The 21388-nt window shown below is 34.3% G+C and overlaps 3 protein-coding genes across 3 annotated transcripts in view; 1 reads left to right on the forward strand and 2 right to left on the reverse strand.

Moving 5' to 3' along the window:
- Positions 1-1296: 1296 nt before the first annotated feature.
- On the reverse strand, positions 1297-7220 carry LOC128187352 (dolichyl-diphosphooligosaccharide--protein glycosyltransferase 48 kDa subunit-like). Its single transcript, XM_052857767.1, has 11 exons — positions 7046-7220; positions 4877-4987; positions 4577-4663; positions 4135-4238; positions 3925-4019; positions 3558-3651; positions 3185-3330; positions 2742-2889; positions 2362-2482; positions 2088-2194; positions 1297-1741 (listed from the first exon to the last, which is right to left on the reverse strand). The coding sequence occupies exons 1-11, from the start codon at positions 7170-7172 to the stop codon at positions 1586-1588; spliced, it is 1296 nt and encodes a 431-aa protein (XP_052713727.1). The 5' UTR covers positions 7173-7220; the 3' UTR covers positions 1297-1585.
- A 2794-nt stretch (positions 7221-10014) lies between these two features.
- Positions 10015-21388, forward strand: part of LOC128187346 (uncharacterized) — a 79033-nt gene continuing 67659 nt past the window's right edge. The window contains exon 1 of the mRNA XM_052857757.1: positions 10015-10117. The gene's annotated coding sequence lies outside the window, so the exon portion shown is untranslated. The remainder of the gene's footprint in view (positions 10118-21388) is intronic.
- LOC128187448 (uncharacterized) lies at positions 15173-15697 on the reverse strand. Its single transcript, XM_052857889.1, has one exon. The coding sequence runs from the start codon at positions 15695-15697 to the stop codon at positions 15173-15175; it is 525 nt and encodes a 174-aa protein (XP_052713849.1).

Genomic DNA, 21388 nt, shown 5'->3' on the forward strand with positions numbered 1-21388 from the left:
TTTGCATTATATCAAACCATGTTGTTACATCATGCATATATTTAACTCAGTTTTAATATCGTCAACAGTCAACGAATCTCTTTGTTCTAGTCCAATGATGACTATAAGTATTTTCATGTCCAATTTTGTAATTTGTGCAATTTCTTTACGTTTCCAATTATGCAATAAACAAGATTTTTTTTATCATCCTAAAGGCGTGTGTTTCTTGTTAATAAGATGGTGAAATTTTTAAAAGGAGGAAACTTTTTAAATTGTTTTGTTTGAAACATGGTTTTCTCCCACAGACGCTTGTTTCATACAGTGCGCTTATTGACTATGAACAATAACTTAAGTTCTCCCATCATTTCGAGGCCAAGATAAAGGTTACCAATTCAAGCCCCAGTATTCGTATTTTAAACCGTAATTGTTTATAATGATTCAGCATACTGTTACAACAATGCCTGCGTTTTCGGCATTGCAATATAATCCATCCTCTCTAATTGTTTTAGAAAAAATTACATTGTGTCCCTCTTATCAACAAATTGTTATCTAATTCTGAGCAGCGGATTAAGAGGAGCAAAGCTAAGAAAGTGTTCATTATTACATTTAATATATGGCCAAAATTCTTTATTCTAAAGAATTAAAACAAAAAATAAAGGAATCAGAAGGACAGGGGCGTACAATGCGTTATACATATCCCATTTGGAGCAATAAAATAAAACTTTAAACACTGTGCCGGATATTTGCACCCGTCTTAGCTGCATGTCTCGAAAAATTTAAATATGCCATATGATAAACCATTGCTTAATGAGTTTTTTAACCACCTTTGATATTATGTGTTATCGTAACACAGTGTGGATAGAAGATACATGTACTTACTCTCAGCTGAGAGGGTGCGTTCGAACATCGTGTCGTTTTCATTTCTGTGCTCATCTTCATTAAAGATAAAGCAATTTTAAAGCAATTTTTTTCTTCATTTTTTTTAATTAAATAGAATCATTATGGAAATATTTAAAACCCTTCAGATGCACAACTTCAAATGTAAGATTACTTTACAAAAGATTTACACTAATGTCATTCAAATATCCAAGTTTTGGGGATTTTGACAGGCATTGTACACTCTTCTTCTTTCCTGTTACCATGCACACACACAAATCGTGTCCTTTATTACCTACAAAGTTCCATAGAACTCTGTGCAGAGGATTAAAGAGCTTTAAAACAAAATAGGACTGACTGAAAGACAGGATGGTCAAAAACATACTATACTCTGCAACTTGTTGCCTGGTATGCAAGTTAAAAAGAAACACACTTCTTAACGAAAATGGAATAATTTATTATTTTCTTTAAAAAGTACCTAAACATGATCTTTTAATCATTCCAAAATGCATCACAACATTTACTTCCACAACTTTCATTCTTTTACTGAGGTTATAAAATGTACATGTACAATCATGATATTGAAATGAAAACTTAAGTCTGAAACCAAATCTCGTTTTTACCCAAAACTTTATGAATGTTCACAAAATATTAACACAAAGATTAAACAAAATGTACAAAAATAAAGCTTTAAAGTAGTTGATAAGATGTTATTTCTGTCATGCTGTGGTTATTCTTTCTTTTCTTTGGGTTCTTCTTTAAAGTGTAGGAACACCAGGCTGAATACACAGACTCCGACCATCATGGAGAAAGCGCTGGTATAGTAGGGATAAGCAGAGTAAATGAACCTCTCATACTGTGTGTGTTGTAGAGGTCTCACTGATACCTGGAAGAGAGCAACAGAAAACGTTCACAAGTTTGTCACCCAACTGAAAATAAACTCGACACCAGGATCTATATCAGTGAAAAAAAAAAATACCAACAATTTTGTGAAAGCATTTTTGACCAATGCCATGAAAACTACATAAAAATTTACTAACTTCCATAAAACAAGAACAAAGCAAGGTGCTTAGATGACCAATTTTGATCCATAGTGGAAGTAATTTGTATAATCTATATTAGATACATTTACCGGTATATGTTTTATTACTCAGGAAATGAGACGGACCCTTGCTATAAGCATGAAATTATTAATTACAATAAATTGTTGTTTTTGCTTTTTTTAAATTTACCTGAGTTGTACTGTACAGGTGTGTGTAGCCCACTCTGTTGTAATCCACCTGGAACTTGTAGACTCCATAAACGTCAGGTAATTTGAAGGTTATGTGGAATTTACCATCTGCAAAATTAAAATGTATAAAATAAGCTTCTGTTACAATGCTATTCACAACTGACAAGCTCTGGTCAAGCTATAAACACTTCATATTGATGTTTGCTTCACTTATAATTCCCGATAGATTATTGCATTATTTTACTGATAGTGCCCAAAGAAATGTAAATATTTACTAGAGTTCTTGAGAGTTGTTCTCACAAATGGGTCGATACGGACAAATTCGAGCTGCACATCTTGACCACTGAATGGTTTCCACTTGCCGTCCTTCAGTTCTTCAATTTCAATGGAGTAGTCCTTCAAAATAAAGTCATTTTACAGAATCTTGAACTCATTAACTTCTTCTTCTTCTTTTTTTAATTTTTTTATTTTTTTTATACAAACCTTAATTCTTCTTTGAGGACCGAAAAGAAAAAGATAATTCAAGCTTCAAATATTCAACAAACATAGCCTTGTAAAATCTAGCAATGGTTCCCCTGTTTGGTAAAATATAAACCCCTTTATTTTCTGTTTGAAACTGAGTGAACTGTGGTTCTGTCGGTACACTTGTACTTACCACCATATCAAAGACAGTGTAAGCCTGGGGTGGTTCCTTCTCTCCCTGCTTATTGTGTTTGACTGCTCCCACACGGAGCACACCCTTCTCCTTGAACACCCACTGGGTCAAACTCAGAGCCAGATCCTCGTTGCCAGATTTTGGGAATCTGAGGAGGAAAGAAACAGGCAAGTGAGTACATATAGCATTAAATAAATCTTAAAAGAACAATAACTAAAAGAGATTTGATAGCTACATAAAATATAACTTCTTTCAATTGAATTAATTTTCAGCATGTAAAAGGGCAAAATTTACTGAAAACAAAGAGCACTTCCATTAGCTTTCAATGCTTCATTTTCATTTTTTGACATTTTCAAACTGAAAGCAACAAAATAATTGAGATATGCAAAAAGAAAATAAAGCATTGAGTTAATGGGAGCATATAAAGAACAGACACCACGTACTGTTTGTTGGACATTCCACTCTGGACACTGGCAGTAAAGAACTCATCACTGAAGAAGTCCAGGGAGCCAAGGAAGATAACTCTTGCATTATTTCTGGCCTGCAGGGCAGCTACGAGAAGCGTGTTTTTGCCAACAGCATGAGGATACTAAAATCATTGAAATCTCATTCTTTAAATGTTTCAACACAATACAATTGTTTTTTTTTCCCTTACAACAAATTTGCAAAACTGGAATAAATCTGGGAACTTTTAAATCTGCTTAGTTACATTTATGATTACAAAACTTTTTAAAAGTAAATGTATACAATAATCAACAAGACTTCTGGCTGTTTATTTTTTTTTTGTAACTACTTTACGCTTAATGTATTACTTACATCGTCAATAGCTTTGTCGGGGGAGAAGGAGTAAGCAGTGGAGGAGGCATGGAGAACACTCAACACAAGGGGGTTCTCTGGATCAGCCACCATTCTGTAATCACACAAGACAAATCAGCAATTGACTTCTACTGTAAAAACATTTTATCAATTGAATAAACTTTCCTTCAATAAACCTTGCTGAGAACACTGTAAATTACTGACTGGATTATGCATTGTGTTAATGAATCCTGGTGAAAAATATTTCTAATTCTTGATTTTCTCACGTGGTTTAGTGGGTATGAATTGTAGTTCTTACAGATGTGTTGCCTCAAGAGAAATTCAAGTTTTCATTAAGAAAACCATTCATGAATGTTTGAGAACCTACCCAACTCCGCGGTATAGCAGGGGGTTGATGTTCTTGGAACCCACAATCAAGGGAGCGTCCAGCAGATTTTTGGAGTCCGCAATTATCATTGTGTGCTACAAAATAAAATTGAAGTAGAACAGTGTTTATGTGAAAAAATTTACTTTTTTCCCCATCAGAATACACTTTCATGTCTCAAAGGAAAACCAGTGGGTGGTTTGGTTCTATTACCTTCCCTTGGTCTTTGATGTCATAGTTAAGATGATCAATTACGGCCGTTTTTTCATAGTCAAACTCCACACCACACTCTGTAGCCAACTCACGGACTGGGTCCCCTGTTTTAAAAGATAATATTTCGTTAGATCCCTTTGCATAAGCACTGGATTACAATCATCTTTGCATTTCCAGTCATATTATATGTAAAATCCAAACTGTCCGATTTGCAAAAGATTAAATTTTTTGTCCGACTTAATTGAAATACATTATAACTGCAAATAGCTTAAATTTCTAGACCAAATTAAAAATAGGTTTCAGTTTTAAGCTGTAATCATCCTTGTTGAAGTATTGTGACAATACCAACCGTTCCAATAACATCACCGTTTCAAGATGATGTCACCAGCATGGCAATGTTTATGGAAAGCTCCCTATGTAAACATTAAAATTTGAAACTCACCAATATCTGAACTAGCTGCAACCAAGACGTTTCCACCTCCATCAATAAAGTTGGTTATGGCAGCAACATCAAGCGATCCTCCAAACTCTACATACAAAAAAAAAAAGCCACAACATTTAAATTTGTTTTTGTTTTTTTTAAAACAGGGAAAAAATGTATACATATATTGATTTTAGCACTTTATTTTTTAGGATATGAATAACAGTTCTATACAACTTTATTATATTTACAATGAATTACCAATAAACGATACATGTTGTAAAGACTTTCACTATTTAAGAATAATCAATATTTCATTACCTTCTACAGATGGCGAGAACAGAATCAGATTGTCATACAGAAACTCTCCATATTTCACCAAGGCCAGACTGGAATCATCTGCTGTCTTGAAGGTCAGCTCAAATCCTCGATCTAGAAATGTATAATTACAAAATATTAAATTATAATTTTCATCAACAGTATAAAATGTTGTAAATTTTAAGAGCAGCTACCAATACATTAACTTAATTTACTTTTTGTCAATTTAATTCTTATCATAATGTATTGTTCTGAAGAAATTTTGACAAATGTTACTAATTCTGATTTCTTTATTTTGTCATATACAGTTGTGTGCCATAAATGAGTTCGCAAAATTGCCGCCGTAACATACTTTTTTTCTGTAAGGTAGATTAAAAAAAGAAAATAAAGCTTATTTTCTACGATAACCAGAATAAAAAGAATCGTCCGGTGATTCTCTGACTTTTTTACTGCTTTCGCCAATGTTATTTTTTGAGTTATCCCCCTTTGGTAAACAATAATCGTCTGTAAACTGACATGGCACCCAACTGGAGAAAAAATAGGGGAAGGCAGAAAACAAATCGTCATACAGATGTCAGATGTTGGATTTTTTAATGTCTTAAACTGGAAGGATGATTGGAATATACAGCAACAACTGTGAGGTAAAGTTTTAAAATACTAAAGACCAGAGTAAGGCTAAAATTGTAACTCGAAGTAAAAGTTGTGGAAAAAGGGCACCGCTTGATGACCGAATGCCGTTTTAGAGTCCCAAGGAATAACAGAAAATATGCTTTTAAGAACTGAAAAGCTTGATTTACTGCAAGATCAGAGTCTATGGTGTTGAATAAAACCGTAATCAGAACGCTTCTCACCAGTCGTTGTTCGGCACTTTACAAATCGCTGATAGTTTGTCAAAAAAAGATAACACGAATTCTATGTCCAATTAGATCGTAAAGGAATACAATATCAACACAATTTTGGTCATATATAACGTTCAAACATTAATATCATTAAACCATATAAAAAATATTGATTACACAAGTACAAAAGTCAAAAAATGAAACCCGAATTTTTCGTGACCTAGGAAGAGTTGTTGTTTACATTTTGAGTAGTCTCCCGTTTTATTCAATACAAAGCCTGTACATCACCAAACATAGAAAATTCTATGATTATTTCACTCCCAAGGATATAATACACAGAAACATATATGTCTGCTAAGTCATTTTTACTTTGATGTTATAAATAATTGGTCCAAAAAATTCAGGTGATGACGAGACCTACGTAAACGTCGGCCATTTTGCGAACTCATTTATGGCCAACTACTGTATATGCATTCTTTCTTTGATCATTCAAATACATATATTTACTGTAATCCCAACACATTTCTAAAGATCTTAATTATTATATACGGCTAAAAAACTGTTAAAGAAAAAAAAAACATAATATAGTTTGAAACAAATAAGATAATGAGATGGGCCTATCCCTTAACCAAAATTGCTAGAAGATAAAGGGCTATTATTTTCTGGAGGAGACATTCGGATTGCATCAGGTAAAAGTAGGCAGGGTTTGACACTAACTTTTTTAAGCATTAGTCCAGTTGGACTTTAAGTAGTCCGCAGGCAATTTTATTTGCCTGTCAAAAATAAATTTAAATGTACTGCGGGTTCGTGTTGATTTTTTTGTGATTTATGAATGCATTAATGTTTAAAATGCAGAAATAATAGGTCTGTTACAAAATTTCAGGGAAACTGGAGTCGTAACATGGGTTGAAACGTAAACTGTCTTCAGTTTCGACATTTACACATTTTCCAGGATCAAAATATGAAGCCTTGCGAAGAGAAGTGGATGTAGTCTATGCCTGCTCAAAAGAGAATAGCCCATGTCCTAATCCGAGATTTCTCTGACTCTAACCCCCGCTTTTATATTGTGACTTGTAAGTCACAATATAAAAGCGGGGGTTAGAGTCAGAGGAATCTCGGATTACCCATGTCCCTGTGCAGCGTAGTGACATTAGTCGGCAATGTTATATAAATTTGTCAATTTGTTGTTAATTAATGCTCGTGAAACTCACTGGTAGATTTTAACTGTTTCTCATTTATTTACAACAAATTGATAAAATTGCCGACTCCTGTACACGTGTGTACTGTGCTGTAAGCATAATAAACATGAGTTGGGATGGTTGCAGCAACTCACCTCTCAGAGTTCTGAAAAATACAGAATGAGTTTCTCTGACTGACCAATTATCCACTAAGACTAGTGTTCTTTTGTTGGCAAATACGGCGCAAACATAAAGCACGACCAAAAAGGACAAACGCAACATTTTCACACTTTGGACTTCAGCAGGAAACGTGGCAATATACCGGCACACGATAGAGGGCGCTGTAAGTATAAAATAGTAGAATCAAAGTATTGAAAGTCTCGGCTGTCTAACATGTACATTCCATGATCAGACTCGGAAATGCCCAGCTCACAGGTCGCTGAATATTGTAACAAATGACACTGTGCCGAGATTTCCGCGGGAATTTTGCTTTGGAAGATAAAAGTATCCGGGTGATGAAGTAAAAATGTTGTGAGGTGTCACGAGTACAAGTACTTCCAAATGAGAAAAAATGTCAGATTTTCTCCGTAAGAAATCTATTTTTATTTTCGTTAGTATCTCCAATTTATCTCCAGGTGTTAAATAGGAAGACGTGTCAATGACTATACTGGCACTGTACCAGTTATCGGCTAAAATTAAGCGTTTTCTTCTCGCATTTCCTTATTTCTTGATATTTTTGGATAAAACTCGACATACTTAAAACGGTGAACTCCTTATTTATCAATCTGTTGGATTATATCATTATTTATAACCCAACACATCTTGTTTTGTGCTTTTTAGCACGCCCAGAATTTGCCGAGTTATTACAATTTACCGCTGCAAAAAAAAATCTCTGATTGTCGCGTGCTATAAACCCGAACTCTCAGTTAAGCCGATAACTGGCCTTAGCCGATAACTGGTTCAGTACCAGTAGTGTTACTTAACGACGCACAAATACAACGTCGCATTTTACAAGAAATAATTTTTTAAATGCAGTGAATTTTGTAACTAAAGTATATCTTCTTAGTTCTTGAATACCGGCCTTTGCACTCTCATTGTACATGCAAGCAATACATTTAATAATAAACATTGTTAGTAATATGATAGTAAATGTGCCCAAAATTAGACCACGATTCGTTTATGATTCGAGCGATATGTAAGAAATATAAGTAACAAATGTAACAAAAAGCCCAGGGGCCACATCGCTCACATGAGCAACAATAGTCATAACTGATTAAATGAATATAATAGTACCAAAGAAGATGGGGGGGGGGGGGGGGGATAGCGCAAATGCCTATTCGGTTTTGTCATGAAATACAATTTTGATTTTTTTTCCCAATTAAATCTGTTCAAATATATTGTAATATAATGCAATAGGACAATTTCTAAGCATATTCATTTTAAAAAATATATTTAACAAACAATAAGAAAAAAAAATTACCTGAAATTTTGATGGTATCGAATCCACAACATAAAAACCCTTGTTATATAAGGTTAGCTTATGTCTGGTGGTCTGACCACTGAGCCAGCTGTAGACTGTAAAAAAAATACCATGTGTGACTTTGACCGCGAATTTACGGACTTGTATTATTTTTTCAAAAAGTTCAATTGTTGGAACACAAAATGATATTTTTAATGTATAGTGGGTGATGTTTCCGCGTTTTTGTTGATTGAAACCGATTTGTTTTCCATTAAACCTTATTTACACTTTGAGAAAAATATGGAGCCAATACCCACTCTATAAAAGAAAAGGCATTGAACTTCTAAAAAATGACACTATTTGGAGGTTTTGATACGTATACGCCTGTTTGAGTCAATATATTCCAAGCATTGAACATATATAACGGTTAAAAACCGATTTTAAAATACATGAATCAGATTTATTAATATCTTAATTTTTCAGTATCTCATGCCGTATCCACCCATCTATTTCAAAATATCTTGACAATTAAGTACAGTAAATCTAAAAAAAAAATTACTGGCTGTTGTGTCAGTTTGCCAAATGATAAAGCTGATAAAGTTTTCTTCTGACCCTTCATCTTTTTTTTTTAATTTGAACCAGCTATTTTTTTTTTTTAATAATAACAGATCTAGATCATATCTAGAAATGTCTTTTATGAGCATGATAAACGAGTATAGGTTCAATCAGTGCATGGTGTCCTGAATGTATATATACTTGCAAAAATTGTTTCAAAAATCTCCATAGTTCTAAATTTTAAACGTCTGATAATTATTTTTCATGTCATAGTTAACTCCCTTTGTATATAAACAGAGTTACCCTTCATTTGGAAAAATCCACTGGGGGCGCAAAAATCTATTTCCTCCAAAAAACGGAGGTTGCCTAGACCTGTTCAAAGTCGAATTGTTGATCAGATCGAATTCTTTAATTATTTAAGGAATGAATTCAATATTTTTTAGTTTTATACGATATAAAATGGTTTGGGGCAGTTTACGCTTTATAAACGGCGAAGCGGTTTATAAAAAAGCGTAAACTGTTCCAAACCATTTTATATCGTATAAAACTAATAAATATTAAATTCATTCCTTATAATTTAATTTATTTGCGATCAATTGTTGATAAAAACGGTCATTTGATCTATAAAATGACATCAAATTGTACAAAATTCAAACGTAACGTCAGGCGGATTGATACGTTTTTGACGTTTGTCATACTATGACGTAGGCAACATTCTTTGTACGATATAAAATAAATTTTTCAACCAATCAGAAAGCGTGTTACAACCAGAATTAAATTATATCATAAATAAATAATTTCAAAAATAAATAAATAACAGATTCTTGGAATCTTTGGATGAGTTTTTTGATATCAGATTTTCGTTTTTTTTAATACAAAAATTCATATAATTTTCTTGAAAAATATATACAATTAAAAAATGGCAAGTAGCGCTGGATTTGTATTTTATACAGCATATGAGTTTATTGTGATTTCCATTTTTTGCACAAAATTATACACGGAAAATTTAATATATATAAGGAAAGTAGATACAGTAGGCTCTACACCATGTACACAGCGCGTCGAGGCAGTTTTTGGATTGTCCAATCAAAGGGCGGCTTTCGGTTTCAACGTTCGTAGAAAATGTTTTGCACACACGACAGCGATACGGTTAGGCTCTCTGTTAGAAGAGAATGAGGCCGGAAAAGATGTAGAGGTGTTTACATTTTTAATGGTAAGAGTTTTATGAACAATGTTACACTGAATAATTCCATAAATAAAACTGACATTTGAGTATGCAAGCTAGACTAACTTTTCTCTTGTCATGCCTACTTTCGTTTTCACATGGGATTCACAAACTATGAACTCGATTAACTACATACTTTTCCCTGGTTTGAGTATTTTTACCATTTAAGATATAAAAGTATCACTAAGTGAATTGCAATGGACAAGTCTTAACACTAGGCTATTTTTTATCTGTATAAAATATATTTACTTTCGTTTTGATGTGATTGAGGGCGTTCTACATGATTATAAAGTACTTAGTAATATTGTACTAATTTAGTACATTGATTTGTATAACAGGGAAAAGAGACTCTACAATCTACCATTAATTCATCTGCATTTCGTTTCAAGTTCTCAAAACTTTGGTTTAAATCACTATAATACAGTAAATATATGTCCAAGTCTTCAGGATTTGCTCTGTTTTGACATATATTGTGTTAGATCGTTTATCTGACTTCTCAAAATCTTGAACTTTTGGGAAATAGATGGCAGTTATTTATCCCACAGTAATTGGACGTTTTATCAAAGCAGTAAATGTAGTGGTGTTTTCTTTGTATCATTTCAACGAAAAACGCCACGTCTCAGGTTCTCCATATTTATTAATATTTTATTATGAACCCTGATTATAGATCAGGGTTCCAATTTGGTGCAAGACCCATTTAATGGGTGAATACTGAGTGACAGATACATATCGATGTCCTGAAGTTTGTGATTAATTAATAAATATAGTCAGGTAGTCTAAATAATTCAGGGACAAACTTGGCCTCTTAACTGGCTGAAAAACTATTGCTCTCTCCCTGACCAGCACAAAGAACTTGGCGGGAAACCCTCTCAACCAATGAAAAACACGGGTCTCAAAAACTACCCTGAGGTAGCATAAGTAAAATAAAAACCAAAAGTTAAGTATTGTATACTTTTATTTATTACGGAAAATCAGAACATCGCGGATATTCAAAAACACGAATTGTAGAAATTAATAGTTGCATTTAATAGTGTTGAATAATCGGAAAAATTCTAAAATCGATAATCGGTTAAAATCGGAGAAGCTTAATCGATCAATGATCGAAATAATCAGTAAATAAATTATTTACAAAATTCAATTTCTGTTTAGCATTTTTTATGCATAGAACAAACTAAGGACAACACATATTAAGTAATTTGAGTTTAATCTCAACATTTCAAGACAACTGTCTGTTGCATTAATAACAAAAAATAACAATAAAGGACTTGGAAAAGAGAAACATTTTTTTCCATAAGAAATAAACTGTCTAAAATGTTTGACTAGATCTGATCTGTTCAAGAATTCATAATGGCATCACACATCTACCAGACTACCAGTACTTCATGTTTTTGTTTAAAAAAATGAATAAGTCCACATTGCTGTGGCTGTTTGCATACTTTTTCTTGCATACTCGGCAAATCGCCGTAGTCATGTCCAAATTAGCTTTTATCGGTGGACTATCCGTCTTTTTGAGAAAGCCAAAGAACTTCCACACATCAGATTTTGCCTTCCCCGGGTAGGGAAATATTTTCATCTCGTTGTTATTTATCTCGTCGTCGACCTCGGACGCCATTTTCTCTTGTTTCGTTTTCAATTGTATCATGACTACCATCGTATTATTAATGCGTACGTGTTTGTTTCGTTTTACTCTTACACATGTTTATTGTAGCGACAATCGATCATAAAATTCGTAATCGATAATCGGAATCGGCAGCCCATAAACGATCGACAATCGATCGTCGGCGACAATCGTTTCACCATTAGCATTTAATATTTATTAACAATCATTTCAATAAAAACAAATTAAAAATAACACTCTACCACATATGCCCCCTCCACACAAAATGATGTCCTCGTCATTACACTTGGAGCAAATATGTAATAGAAACTGAAATATGAAATACAATAAAAAATATTATGATACACTTTACTCTTTGTCTAACATAGCATTTAACATGGCCCTGCACACCATATTTACAGCAAACTCTCCATCTCGCATCCACTGGGGAGGCTTCTTTGTTCTATGGGATCTACGAGGGAGGGGTATTTGGGGTCTGGTCTTGGTTCCTGAAATATCATCTGTGATATTGGTATTTGTAACTTCAACTGAAGATTTACTTACCTCATCATGATCAACTCCTTCTGTAACATCATCATTAGATGTGTTTACGCTATTTTCAGATGTTGATTAGAAGAATTTTCCTCCATGACGGAATGAGAAGCGTCCTCCTCGGCTTCCATACTCTGACTTCTCTTGTCTTCATAGTCGTCACCACTCTGATCAAGAGGGATATCTGGTGTTTGCGTAGTATGCCTAGGCATTGGTTTCACTTTCTTTGTGGCCACAAAGAAAACCTCTGATTCATCATCTGAATCATCATCTGTATCATCATCTATATCATCAGTCCTTTCTATTCCTTCTTGGAGCTGGTTCCTGTGAGAGGTGCGCTGTCTCCCTTCACCATTCTCTTTCTTCACAACAAATTCAGGGATTTCCAGGTTTGGTTGTGATAGTACAACATAAGGGTCTTCTTCCCATCTGTTGGAAAGCTTATGTTTCCCATCAAATGCTACAATCTTGACTAGTACCCGGTCTCCAACTTTGATGTTGTTTCCTCTTATTTTCTGGTCATAAAATCTCTTTTGTCTCTCTTGTGCTAACTTTGTTACTTTCATGGCTATCTTGAGTGCCTTCTCTATTCTGGTCACGTCTGCAACATAGCTACTCATCGGCTGATTCTTTGTACCATCACTCAAGCCAAAAGCTATGTCAACAGGTAACAAGGGCTGTCTCCCATACATCAGCAAGTACAGAGTTTGACCAGTGGTCTCTTGTCTTATAGAGTTGTAGGCATGCACCATAGGACCAACATACTTCTTCCAGTTCTGCGTCTGTTCAATTATTAATGTTCCCAACATCTGGAGCAATGTTCTGTTGAAGCGTGTTATAAAAGGCTTCAGCAGTCGTTTTAGCGGTTTGATTCTTGGTTGGTACAGCAACGGCGTATTTGGTGAAGTGATCAGTTATTACTAAAATGTGCTGATATCCTCCTTTTGAGGATTCTAATGAAATACAGGTGAATCTCGATAACTCGAACTTCATGGGACCATGATTAAACTTCGAGAGATCAAGTGTTCGAGAGATCAAAAGTTTAAAAAAAATCCGGAAATTTTTTTTGGTTCTGTTGAGATTGGCAGATACTAGTAATCCTTTGACTCTAATGCAGGTAGTCCAGAGAGAGCATCTGCATCAGAATTATTCCGACCTGGTCTGTACAAAATGTCGATTTTCTAGGATGGGAGCTGATGTTAGACACTCTTTCAGTGTTGAGAAAGCTTCTTCCTGATCCTTTTCCCACACAAAATCAGGCTTCTTTGTTGTCTTCTTGTGTGTAGTCTTTGATCTCGTTGTCGATGGAATCAGATTTGTAAGGGATAGGGCGATCACAGAGAAATCCTTGATAAACTTGCGGTAGTACCCCACAAATCCCCAAAACTTCCTTACTTCCTCTGCTTTTGTGGGTGTAGGCCACTCTCTAACCTTCTGGATCTTCTCATAAAGCGCAGGTATGTTGCAGGAGCATTAACCAATCCCATTGCCATCCGGTTATGCTCAAAGAATCCAAGGGGCCCACCGTAAAGGCAGTCCGCTCCTTGTACTCCGCTGCAATAGGGATCTGATAGTACCCTGATTTCATATCCAGGACTGAAAAATAAGTATTCCCAGCAAGTGAGTCAAGTATCTCATCGATACGAGGAAGAGCATAGTTGTCCTTCTTTGTTCTGCTGTTAAGGTGGCGATAGTCTATGCAGATCCTTAACTGTCCATTCTTCTTCCGGACTAGTACGACGTTGAACTAGAAAGGTCAGTGAGACCTTCTAATGATTCCAGCTGATAGTTGCTGTTCTAGATGTTCTCGTACTTCATTTAGCATAGATGGTGGAATGTGCCGGAAATGTTGTTTGAACGGAGACTCATCATTGAGCTCAATCCTGTGCTCAACATATGGGCAATATCTGATATCTGTGTCTCCTTTGGAGAACAATGAGTCAAACTTGCTGAGTAATCCTTTAACTTTCTGTAGTTGATCCTCAGAAAGCTCATCTCATGGTAAATTAACCTGAGTGAATACATCAGATGCCTCTGATAATTGGTCCTTTCTCGGAAAGTTCTGAATGCTTACTTGCTGTACCTCACAAAGTAAATCACGAGGATTTATTGTCACAGTATTTGTGGTGATATTGCTAACATATACTGGGATTGGGGCATTCTCAGTTGTGTCATACGTAATCACACTGGGCTCTATATCAAGATCAGTTGAAATACATGACCTTTCAGTAGGTGACAGCATCGCACACACAGGATAATACCTTTAAGGGAGCTTATCAAACTAGTAGCCTTGGATGGTCACACTACTGTTGGGCGGTATAGTGACAGTGTTCCACGAGAGCCAATGCATATGCACGCTGAGACAATCCCCTCTCGTGCAGCATCATGCAGTGAAATGCAATAAACGAAGGTGTATGTACTTTGACTTTTTGTAAAAATTGGACACCATTCCTGTCTTTTGTTTCAGATAAAAGTACTGAAAGAATGTTTGTGCCAATTAGAACTGGTACCGACTCATGGTATTTGGTATCATCTACTATGAGAAAGAGACATTGGATTGTTTGCGGTGAATCAGCAATGCCATCTACTTGTAACTCACATGATATGGCAACTCAGTAGCATCAGCACATTTAAGTGTTTATAAGCACTCAACTGGCTGCAGTGGAATATCGTGAAGATATGTATCATATTACGACTTAAAGTCAACACTGACGAGCCAGTATCAATGAGTGCCCTTGTCAACACACCTTGTACATGTACTTCTAATTTAATAGGTGACCCAACAAGAGTCACATTGTGTTTTGAAATGGATCTTATACATTTTAAATCATTTCTTGTTTCAATGGGACAATGTTTTATTTTGAAGCCCCTAGTTTGTCCCTCAGTAGTGGCCTCTATTGGTTTAAATCCTTGCGGCGATTGTCCCTGTATCCACCATATCCTCCTCTGTTGGGATAGGACTGGCCATAAGTTTCACCACCTCTGTATCCTCCTCTATATCCTCTGTATCCTCCTCTGTATTGACCTTGACTTCTACCATAATGGTGATAACCTCTACCAGATTGTCCACAGTCTCCAGTACCAATGTAGTTCCTAGTATTGTTCTGGTCACACCTGGGAGGTAATTGGTCTTTTAGGTTTGTTTGTTTAACTTCTCCAAGTCTCTTATCCATTGCTCCTAATTTTTGTAGAATTATTTCCAAAGATGAATCATCATCTCCTTTTCCAATCTTTGATACTTGTTGCTTCTTCTTCTCAGATGATGTAGCTGTAGAGGATGATGAGAACTGTAGGTCAAGTTCAATGGTGCGTAATTCCCTTCTTAGAGCTTCAAAGTCTTTGATGGTGTCATACTTGTATCGACTGGAATTTCGGAGGTTACTGTCCTTCAACCCAGACCATAGCTTGGTTCTGAGCATCTCATTCCTTGCATCTAGACTGATGGCTTTCCTCTCTATGCATCTCTGTTAGATACTCTCCAGTCTCAAACCATAATAAACCACAGTTTCTCTCTCTTCTTGTTGAGTAGCATAAAACTGCTGAATAAGCTTCTCTGTTGGATAAATATTACCAAATACACCATCTATTTGGTTAATATCTGTGCAGGAGTTGCATCTGTTGGCAAGGTTAAAAGCAAACTCCTTGCTTTTCCTATCAAGGAAGACCTTATGGACTGTAGTATAATGTTTGGAAAGCAAGCACCATCCCTCAGAGCACACTCTACATCATTCTTCTAAACCTCATTTGAAGTCTCGCATTTTTCCTCTCCTGAAAATGTCGAGAATCGAGGATGGACTGTCAATGAGTCAAATACAAACCCCGATTGATGATGATTAGTCGGTTCCTCCTCTTCTTCCTCCTCAAACTTAAAAGTAGTTTTCAGTCAAGTAGTTCAAGTACCTTCTGTATTGTTGGGGCGAGCACCACCTACCCAGGGGGAGCTTTGAACTACAGTCTTAAGTAATTGATAGCGAGCGCAGGGGGGGGGGGGGGGTCCAAAACCGTTTTTCTTATATGATCAGCAATTTTTTTTATACGTAAATTATATTTTTTTAAACGGGGGGGGGGGGGGGGGGGGGGGGGGTGGACTTTATAATAAGTCAATTTTTTATATGCAAGTTTAAGAAAAATGTCTGCTGCAAGGAAAGAGGAAATAAACTGCAATTAACATTATGTTAAAATCTTTATTATTCAACAACATTGTAAAAACTGAGATAAATTCTATCTAAATAAATAAACAATCTTATAAATTATGAATAATGAAAATTTACTAGAAAAAAATAGGCATGTTTATATTTTATTTTGCATTCAAATTCATTTACGTTACGTTGATACTTTTATTTTTGTTGATTTATCATAATTCATTATTTGATCACATGCTGCGCTCGCCCCAACGGTCGCACCGTTAAACATATTATTCATCATTTGTCAATACTTTATAAACTGTATGTTGTGACAAATAATCAATCATACGCTTCACTTGTTGCTGAGTGAGAGTATTTTCTTCACCCTTTTTCAAGTGTTCACTCTCTTCAGCTGCTTCAGCCATACTTATACTTACCAGGGTAAATCTATCTAAATCCCACTAACCAGTGTGTATGCACCAAGGTAACTAAGATTGTACTATGCTGCTAAGGTAAATTAATTCCCTTAAGTAATCTACAATATACTATGCTATGTAGCTATCAGAAACTAAACTATTAATTAAATAGTAGTAAATTTTCTTATTGGTAATTTTTCAATCTGCACTCGAAGCTACAAATAAAATAATCAATTAAATGCTGACAAAATAATTAAATGGTAAACAAATTTTTTTTAACTCTAAATTTAAATTACGAATAAGCTATCAGCAAATTAAAATCTGGAGCTGAAAAAGAAGCTTGAAGATTAACAATATTTTCTAATCGCAGAGAATGCTGAAATTAAAAAGTAACAACTTGCACAGGGGCAAGTTTCTAGTTTCTAAATCTAAACTAGATCAGCAATGTATAGGTGCAGTCAAGCGTGACGAAATTCCGGACACCAATGCAATTTCTATTTATATCTCTACACACTGATTAATAAAACATAATAATTCAACACACCTCTGTAGCTCTAATGTAATATGGCCACAATACTATGGACTATATTCCCAAGTACCGGCTATTGGTACTTTGCGGAACGGAACGGAACGGAACCAGTTAAGAGGCCCCTAACGGGGAAACTGAAATTAAAAAAAAAAAACGCCATTATTTCAATTAAACCCGTCTTTTATGGAAGGTTTTTTTCTCAAATTTTGATGTTTTAAAGCACCACATGTGTATTACATGAAATATGCCACGCATTGCCCTATAAGTCATTACACGTTTCTTTCCCAAAATAAACCCAAACGCACTGGTTTTTTTCAGATGCAAGATTGACCCTGAACATATAAATTTGAAATTTAAACCAAACTCAATAGATCTATGCGCAACATCAATTAAAAATAATGAAGTAATCTCTATTCTCAATAATTTTCTTCCAGTTCTGTTCCGTTCTGCAAAATACCATTATCCGTGAGGATATTGGTATTAAACTGAACGGAACGGAATCTTTCAAACTTACTAAAATATAAAACATATCATAACAACTTCTCACCGTTTCTATATTCTTTCGAAATAAATGAAGTAAACTAACAAACCATTTCATCCATTCACACATCTTGCGTATGTGCATATCATTCCAGCGGCATTTGTGTGCTTGTGTTGTGTAAAACGTCAACTTTTATTTCATTCTTGAATCCATTATATGTTATTTACACGAGTGAATTTACAAGTTTGTTACTCAAGCTAGCAAAAACACAATGCCTATTTCTACATTAAGATGAATTCTAAAATATACTAAGGACATTCGCAAGGAAAAAGATCAATATTCATTATTGACCTTACTTCTGAAAAATTTTCTTCCGGTTCCGTTCCGTTCTGCAAAATACCATTATCCGTGGGGATATTGGTATTTAACGGAACGGAATCTTTCAAACTTACTGAAATATAAAACATATCATAACAACTTCTCGCCATTTCTATATTCTTTCGAAATAAATGAAGCAAACTAACAAACCATTTCATCCATTCACACATCTTGCGTTTGTGCATATCATTCCAGCGTTTGTGTGCTTGTGTTGTGTAAAACGTCAACTTTTATTTCATTCTTGAATCCATTATATGTTATTTACACGGGTGAATTTACAATTTGTTACTCAAGCTAGCAAAAAACACAATGCCTATTTCTACATTAAGATGAATTTTAAAATATACTAAGGACATTTGCAAGGAAAAAGATCAATATTCATTATTGACCTTACTTCTGAAAAATTTTCTTCCGGTTCCGTTCCGTTCTGCAAAATACCATTATCCGTGTGGATATTGGTATTTAACGGAACGGAATCTTTCAAACTTACTAAAATATGAAACATATCATAACAACTTCTGGCCGTTTCTATATTCTTTCGAAATAAATGAAGCAAACTAATAAACCATTTCATCCATTCACACATCTTGCGTATGTGCATATCATTCCAGCGGCGTTTGTGTGCTTGTGTTGTGTTAAACGTCTAGTGTTAAAAATGGCGAATATGTTTTCTCCTCTAAGCTTACCCAAGGCTAACTGTCTTAGATTTTTATAAATTTACATAATTTTAGAGTACTTACTATTACAAGTTTAATCTCTTTTGTTTAAAACATCCATCCTGTACAAATCTGTTTTAAAATTTCCCTGTTATTCAGAACTAATAAGATTCCCTCCCACTACCCCGATCTTAAATTTTTTTTAAATGAAATAAACATCTCAATGATGAAATTTTTTTATGAGTAACTAAGAATGAATTAAAACGAAAACTAAGAAAAATCATTGTCGCATTTTACCTGTGGAGTTTAACATTTCTACCAACCCAGCATTAGCTAAATAAATGCTTTAATTTTGCCTCCGTTTATCTCTAACTCTTCTTGAAATCTAGAAAAATATCAGTTATATAAAAGTTTAAATAATTTCTACTCTGTGAGTGATATATAAATAATATATATTAAGAAACCCCAAAATTCAAATTTTCATATGTCAAACTCGCAATTGCTCATATTTTCCACCATCTTGAAACTCTTGTGCTTTTACTAAAAGTAGGAGTAAACTTTTGTATACACGGGTTCAACACTAGTGTCGTGAAATACATGTTTTATTAACAACTCTGGCAACCCGAGTCACTCGTGTCGTTCAATTAAACTTGCCAAATGCGCTTGATATAATATAAATGCTGCTTGATATAAGCATTGTGTTATGCTAGTGTGATTAACCATGCAACTAGTTCTGTCGTGACAATAATATGGGTTAAAGAATGAAATAAGAGTTGTCGTTAGTAAGTTTGAAAGATTCCGTTCCGTTCCGTTAAATACCAATATCGGAACGGAACCGGAAGAAAATTTTTCAGAAGTAAGGTCAATAATGAATGTTGATCCTTTTCCTTGCGAATGTCCTAAGTATATTTTAGAATTCATCTTAAGCATGATGTTTACTCAGAATGAAAAAAAATTCCACTGATGATAATGAAAAACCAACTATTGTGTGTTATTGACCTTACATGGTAGTGTTATTCTTCACTCTCAAAAAAGTAGGTCAATGACCTACTTTTTGAGTTAATGACTATTGAATATTTTTGGGAAATTCGAGAAAAATCCATAAAAATTTTACACTATGATTCAGATTTTTTTAATTGTGAAAATAATACAAATTTTTTTAATTGTGAAAATAATACAAATTGCTTAACTCTTTAACAAATGAAATACAGTTTATGAATGGTAGTGACATTAAATAGATACAAAGCATTAAGTTTTCATTCACAATTTTTATAGATATTCTAGTCTGTTAGTCAAGTCAGTTTTCAAATTACTACCCATTTTTGATTCAATATAACAAAAAACTGAATGATGATAATGCTAAAACATTTATAGTATTAAACTAAGTATATTGACCTTTCTCTGCTGGTATAAAATTTATATGCGGTCAATGATCAGAATTTTGAGATGTGGTGTCTTTTATCACTTTTAAGCATTTTTCAATATTTTTGTAGTGTGTGCCATACGATTATCTAAACGAAAAAGCAAGATAAAACCAACAGAAAATATGCAAAATTATGTTGACTAACAAATAAAATCTTAACTTTAAATATCATAGCACTACCAAAAATATTTCAGTGGAAAACAAAATCTGAAAAATTTAGTCCGAATTTCCTCTGTTTTGCTAAAAGTCAAACTTTGTCAGAGCCTAATTCCATAATTTCGTAAAAATATCGATTGTTATATTAATGATAATTCATTTCATAAATACTTTTTGTATTTAAAACAAATTTTACTCATGAAATTGAACTTTTTAACAATCTGGATTTGAGAACTCAAACCCTGGGTAAACAACGTCCTTAATTAAGGTCAGGATCTAGTAAATGATTCTAGACTGTCTTTTTGGTGCAAGAACCATTATGACGTCATTATTGATTTGATCAATCTTTTCCCGTATTTTACGGCTTTAAAGGAATTACGTAGAAAATAAAACAATATTTTAACATTCTTTATTTAATCACGGGTAAAGTAATTCGGGTACCTACATTCAATTTGACATCATTTTAAAGAGGAGGTCAAGAGCTTGTTTAATGTCGTTTTTGGAGAGCTTGTAGGCATTCTTGATATATTTCATTAGTCAAAAATGGACAAAACTCCGAGATTTTTTACTTTTATCCTTCATATTTCATTGAAAATGGTTGTTTAAAACATGATTTTTCATTGTGTTTACCAAAAATTTAAGCCCCGGTACACCCTATGAAACAAAGCTATTGTTATGAAACATCATTAAAAGAATGTATATCTTGAATTTCATAAACCTGTAGGCACCTTTCATTTACTAGATCTTGACCTTAATGTAGAAATAGGCATTGCGTTTTTTTGCTAGCTTGAGTAACAAACTTATTTCGAAAGAATATAGAAACGGTGAGAAGTTGTTATGATATGTTTTATATTTCAGTAAGTTTGAAAGATTCCGTTCCGTTAAATACCAATATCCCCACGGATAATGGTATTTTGTGGAACGGAACGGAACCGGAAGAAAATTAT

This window comes from Crassostrea angulata, chromosome 6, assembly GCF_025612915.1.
Source record: "Crassostrea angulata isolate pt1a10 chromosome 6, ASM2561291v2, whole genome shotgun sequence".
Lineage (NCBI taxonomy): Eukaryota > Metazoa > Mollusca > Bivalvia > Ostreida > Ostreidae > Magallana > Magallana angulata.